This window comes from Danio rerio, chromosome 13 (genome assembly GCF_052040795.2).
Source record: "Danio rerio strain M-AB ecotype USA chromosome 13, GRCz13ab, whole genome shotgun sequence".
Classification (NCBI taxonomy): domain Eukaryota; kingdom Metazoa; phylum Chordata; class Actinopteri; order Cypriniformes; family Danionidae; genus Danio; species Danio rerio.
In genome coordinates, this window is record NC_141033.1 from 35606779 (window position 1) to 35613421 (window position 6643).

The 6643-nt window shown below is 39.1% G+C and overlaps 1 protein-coding gene across 1 annotated transcript; it reads right to left on the reverse strand.

The window, feature by feature from the left end:
* Positions 1–3334: 3334 nt before the first annotated feature.
* kcnf1b (potassium voltage-gated channel, subfamily F, member 1b) lies at positions 3335–5555 on the reverse strand. Its single transcript, XM_087279553.1, has one exon. The coding sequence runs from the start codon at positions 5313–5315 to the stop codon at positions 3861–3863; it is 1455 nt and encodes a 484-aa protein (XP_087135679.1). The 5' UTR covers positions 5316–5555; the 3' UTR covers positions 3335–3860.
* Positions 5556–6643: the final 1088 nt, after the last annotated feature.

Here is a 6643-nt window from a genome sequence, read left to right on the forward strand (position 1 = left end):
CTCAAAAGTGGCTGAAACTTGAAGCCTAAAAAATCTGAATGGTTGGATATCGATTTAACATTCAAAATATGCAGAGAATGACTTTTTCTTTTAAACCACAAGTGGAATACCTGAAATATTCTGAGAAACGGATTGTACTCATGCCTTTACACAATGGAAACTTTATATATATTTGCTAATGTGTCCTTTTAAGTTCTGGTGTGTTATTGTATTCTTTATTTCTTATTTATCATTTCTTACTTGTATTTTTTTCTCTCTTTTCCCTTTTTTATCCTTAAAAAAGAGAAATAAAAATAAAGTATAAAAAACACAGACAATATTGATTAAATTAATCCTTTAAATAAATATTAGTTTCATTTCTAAACAATTTTTAAGGCAACCTTAACTAAAAACATATACGGGTCAAAGACATCTGATTTTGGTTGTTAAGATTTTTACATAGTTATTTTATATTCATAGAAAGCATATTAAATAAAAGTAAAGTGTCTAATGTTTAAAAAAAAATTTGTGTGAGAAAAATGAGTAATCATTTATTGTTGCTGATGGATTTCTGTAAGGATGAAACAACATAATTATTCTGATATTCTAAATATATATAAAACAATAATTAATATTGCTGAAATGTATTATATTTTAGAGGATTAAAAACTTTTCTTGTTGACAAATTCATAGTTCATCAAGTTTAAGGATAGTGACAATGTATAGAAAAACACAATTAAGTGCTATTTTGTATGTCATCATCTGATTATTGTTGTAAACATGTCTGTCAATTTTTTTTTTTTTTTTTGTAATAACACTACCTGACAAAAGTTGTTGATCCCAGTTGTCAAAGCAACAAATAACAAATTGACTTCTAGTTGATCATTTGGAAAAGTGGCAGAAGGCAGATTTTTTTGATGAATCATCTGTTGAACTGCATCCCAATCATCACAAATACTGCCAAAGACCTACTAGAACCAGCATGGACCCAAGATTCTCACAGAAAACAGTCAAGTTTGGTAAAGAAAAAAATATGGTTTGAGATTAAATTCAGCATGGGGGCTGTGCAAGAGATCTGCAGAGTGGATGGCAACATCAACAACCTGAGGTGTATCAAGAGGTATTTGTGCTGCTCATTACATTAAAAACCGCAGCAGAGGATCTTCAGCAGGATAGCTCATAATTCAGCCGCCACATCAACGTTCCTGAAAGCACTGAAGGTCAAAGTGCTCCAGAATTGGCCAGGCCAGTTAGCAGATATGAACATTATTGAGCATATATCTGGGGTAAGATGGAGGCATTGAAGATGAATCCAATGTAGGAAAGTCTTGCAAGAATGCTTTCTTTGCCATTCCAGACGACTTCAATAAGTTATCAGAGTCATTGCAGAGATGTATGGGTGTAGTAGTTCAAACTCAGGAGTCATACACAATTTTAATTGTTTTTAACTGCATTAACTACTCTTTTTAACTACTTTATATTCTATTCTGTACAATATTTCTGTTAGGTAACAAAACTTTTGTCTAAGCAAAGTCAAACCTTACTGTCCTAATTAAATAATTAAAAATCAAGGCATGATCATATTTCATTTTGGTAAAATAAGCGTAATCTAGAGGCCTTTGCCTTTCATATAAGCCACGTCTGATACCAAATGATCAACTAGAAATCAAGTGTTTATTTGTTGTTCCTTAAACTTGGATAGGCAACAAGACTTTTGTAAGGCAGTGTAAACTAAATTTAATGACATGGTGTCTTCAGTAAATCGTGGTAAATAACAAGTTTTACTGATATCAGAAAAAAATGTAAACAGTACACCATCAAGCAGAGGAAAATTCCAGATGGAAACAAAACTTGCTGGCATCATTACAGCCTGAACTTTATTTAGATCCTGTTAATTGGCATAGATGTTCTGAAGATAACATTGGTCCTTCATGTTCCCATGGTGATAGAGGCCCAAGAGATATGATTGGTGCAACAGAAAACTACAAAACCACCCAATGACAGGACAGCGCAGGTAGACTCAATTAACCGCTCAAGAAAGCAAGATTCAACCTGTGTACATACACAGACATCAATATCCAATACAAACATCACAAAGCCAAAAACTCCTTTACAAAACTAGTACACTGCAGAGAACAAAAAAAAAAAGCCCTAAAGAAACCTTTAAATTATTTACACAAACCCACACCCACGGTCCTCTTGCTGTGAATCTAAACTATGTCAGCTATCTTATCATGCTTCTAGGTGCCAGGGTAGCCATCTTGTCGGAGCGTTTGGAGGGTGTATGTGAAAACCCCTGCCGCGCAGACATGTTCGAATGATTCTCTATATACCAACCAGACACACAATCCCTCTATAAACGCTCAGTATCGGATCTGATGACTGACACCAGCCCACATCATGCCGAGGGTCCTATTCTTAGCCTCCAGCGGCTCTTTGCTGAATTCTGGCATGTTTGGGTGGATTCTGTGACTCATTTGTTTTTATCTGTGTGCTGAAATGTTGAGTCAGGAGTTGATGATCAGGAAAAAGCATTAGGGATAAGGATGAGAGTGAAAAAAAAAAGTCAGCTGAAATGCACTTTAGAAAAGCCCTTCCGAAGCACTTGTTGTGCTTTTGAGTAAATCTGAAAGTACAGCCAAATGAATGACACTATGGCAAAGATGAAGATAATGCTTTCTACATGGGCAATGTGGTTGAATGTATTTCTGATTACCAGCGGATGTGTTAATCAGTGCAAGCACTCCAAACCATATTTAGCACTGACCACTTGTAATCAAATCAATGTGAGGAGGTTATTTGGAGAAGGAGAAAGAGAAAAACAGAATGGGAGAATCTTTGAAAAGGGATCATCAGTTATTTTAGTTTGGAAATGGAGTAGTTACAATTTTTAGTCAACAAGTGATCCAAACTTCGGCCCAGTAAATAAAAAAAGACTGACAATAACTCTGTCTCTTGTCTAAATGATAAGTCCTTATAATACTGAGAATGGAAGTAAAACATCACTATTATAAAACAGACAGTTGGCGTTTACATGAATGCCACAGCTTCCTAGCAACCAGTAAAAAATACATTTTGAAGTATTGTATGTCATTTTAGACTATATTAAATTCTGCTATGATTAAAAGGAGCGAGCATTTGCGAATGATATCAGGAGCTTACAGTGACACTGAAGGCTGCTGAAGATTCTGATTTCCCTTTACAGAATAAATGCATTTTAAAACATCTTAAAAGTTATTTTTGAAACATCATTAGGAGATATTATTGATTCTACCGACCAAATAAATCTAGTACAGCTGAGCACAAGAAACTTTATACAATTAAAAAAAAGAAAAATAACATTTGTGCAAGAAGGTTGCTTTCTTCAGATATTTATTTTGCTACATCTACATGAAGTTAAACAAAAAAACCTCCCAAATCATAATGTCAGCTCAGCCATTTCACATCCAAAACATGATCACACATCTGATAAAAAGGAGAAGTAGCTATTTCTTACCTCACATTTTGGTAAATCAGTCATAATTTTACACACAAATTCTAGATGGGCACTTTAGGTGGACGCTGCTCATACTGATTTTACACCTGTTGCTCGTGGTTTATGTTTGTTAGAGATGAATATGATGTTAAATATTACAGAAATTGTATCTAATATCTGCGCAATAAATATCTGCCAGGCATACGCAGTAAGTTTGACATGCACTTTATTTAATGAAGACAAAATAACACTTTTAAAGATGAACTGATTTTTTGATGTCCAGTATGAACAACACAAGCAGCTTGACGGTCACATTAGAGCACAATAGTTTATAGCGCGCAAGCACCATAACAACACACGCTCTGGTGAAACTTAAGGTGCTTTTTGACTTTCTTTGACTTTTCTTCTAAGTCAGGCTTTTCTTCTTCAGTGGCTCTCTCTCAGTTCTGTGCGCTCCCGACAGAAGCGGGATAAAAGTATCGCTACGCGACGCGCGCATGGCACCTTCCCACGCTCTCCCGGGCGCGTCAGACCTGCGCGAGGCGCTTCTGACAGTGAGCTCGAGCGCGCGCAACTCCATGAGCTCGAGCTCGTGCTTGGCGGCGGTTTCGAGCACCTTCTGCTTGTTGTAATAAATGACGAAGTTATTGATGATGGGGTGGATGGGCAGAGCTATGGCGATCACCCCGCACAGAAAGCTAATGGCCGCGTTGCACCGTCCCAGGGTGGTTTTTGGGTAGATGTCCCCATATCCTACAGTGGTCATGGTGATGATGGCCCACCAGAACGACTGTGGGATGCTTCTGAATAAGGTCTCTGGGTGGCTCTGCTCCATGGTGTACCCGAGCGCAGAGAAGACGAAAATGCCCACCCCCATGTACATAAGGAGCAGCCCCAGCTCCTTGAAGCTCCGCTTGAGCGCGTACGTGAGAGTTTGAAGTCCAGAAGAATGGCGCGCCAGCTTGAAGATCCGCGCAATGCGCATGATGCGGAGTGCCTGCACCGCCTGCTGCACGTTGACTAGCTCCATCATGGCCGTGCCAAGGCACGTGAGAACCAGTACCACGTAAAATGGCAGAACAGCCAAGAAGTCTATCATGTTCATGAAGGAGAGCGCAAAGCGCAACTTGTTAGGGGAGGATGCGAGGCGCAGCACGTACTCCACCGTGAACCAACCGATGCACGCCGTCTCGATAGCGTCCAAGCTCGGGTGCTCAACGCGGTTCCCTTCAGAATCCTCCACCTGGAGGTCCGGTAAAGTCCCGAGACACATGACCACAGATGAGATTAAGATGAACAGGAAGGACACGACGGCGATTACGCGTGCGGGGAGTGAAGACTCTGGTTTCTCCATGAGCTTCCAGACGAACTTCTGCCACCTCTCCGTGCGGCTCACAGCAGGGTCACATTCCAGATCATCCAGAATCAGCTTCACCTTGTCCGCAATCTCAGCCAGTTCTTCCTCTTTCTCGGTTAAGTTACTCTTGCAACATTCATCCAAGTAGCTCAAGTCAATCTTCCAAAACTCCATCTCCTTGATGAAACAAATAGGACAAATCCCGCGCTTCATGTGGACCTCCCCAAAGTAGTAGACTTCTACGATGCATTTAAATGAATCGGGGTCCCTGTCGAAGTAAAATTCTCGTTTCCCGGGATCATAATCATCACAGAGTGAGGAAATGACATCAAAACTACGAGTTGGGCAGTTGACGAGTTCGGCGAGCCTGCTGTCCGGATAGCGATTAAGAATGTCCCCGCACAGCACCAGCCGCACACCGCCGATGTTCACGGCGATTTCCTTCTCATCACTGCTCGAAGAGCTGTTACAGTGTGCGAACCGGGTCCTCGGCAGCGTCCACATCCTCGCACTTCTAGCTTCAAAACATTTAAAAAGCGCTAAAAACTGAATTGTAGGCAAAAGCGCATGGAGACGCGGGGACCTCTTATGTCAAAAGAGGACGCAGATTGGTTTTCTATGCACTAAAGTAAGGCTAAAATAGTAAAACGAAAGCATTTTGTCCTGTAAACAGGAAAACGGTTTGAAAAGAAAAAGACTCAGGAGAGCCACATCTTCATTCGAGCAGACAACATTCTGTGCGCTTTTGCGCAGTGAAAGCGCGCAGTTAGCATGGCAGTAACAGGTCTCCCCTCCTCTCTGCGCGTACCCCTCTCTCTCACTCGCTCTCTCTCTGTTCTGAAACCCCCAACCCTTTATTAAAGTATCTAGCCTGGTGTTCCTGTCAGAAATTTTGGCGCAAATATTAACGATTGAGAAAAGACTCGGATTACCAGGAATTTCTAGATTGTATATTTGGAGGTAATTTCGAGATGTTTAGGGGTAATTTGTTTATTGTTTTCTGAGGCGTCATGTGATTTGATTTTCGATGGCGTCACATAAAAAATATAAGATCTGACGCGCTTGTTTTTTTTTTTTTTTTTTTTTTTTTTTACTTTTGTGATAAACCAACTGTAAACCTTTGACAATGGTGGTGAGAAAAAAATAATACTCATTGGCAAAAAAACATATTCTGCCGTAAATATATAGTGTCATTATGTATATGCATTGTTTTCTCTTTCCATTTACAGGCAATTGGTGTAACATGAGAATATAACAAAAACCCTAATTGAACAGTCAACATAATTCAGAGCGGGGTTGTAAAAAGCTTTAGTTGTTCACTCACTTACCTGTTACTTGCACAGTTCATGATGAGAACAAGAACCTGGAAGCTTCCATCACGTCAAAGCTGATTTATACATCACAGGTCTGTTTCACAGAAAGAGCGCATGTGCTTAATAAAACCACTGGATAGAGGTTTTCTGAATAAGCATTAGTCACTCCACATTTACTTCTCCCCAGTTTGCCGAAGAGTGGCAATTACCCGCATGCGAGAGCAACTGCGCCACCCTTAGAAATATCACTAGAATTACAACATAGCCAACTTGAACGAGACCGTGTGGTTTGATATATTTTAAAAATAATAACAATAATAATAATAATAGTCTATGTTATGGGATTAGGAATTCTATATATTAAAATCAGCTAAAGATTAAGCTAAATTAAAATGTATAAATAATAAAAGCTAAACAATAACACTGCAACAAGAAAAGATAAACAGTTTTTACAAGCTGAAATTTTTTTTATATATTTTTGCTATTCTATTGTATTAAATAGACTTGGCATTTATTAAA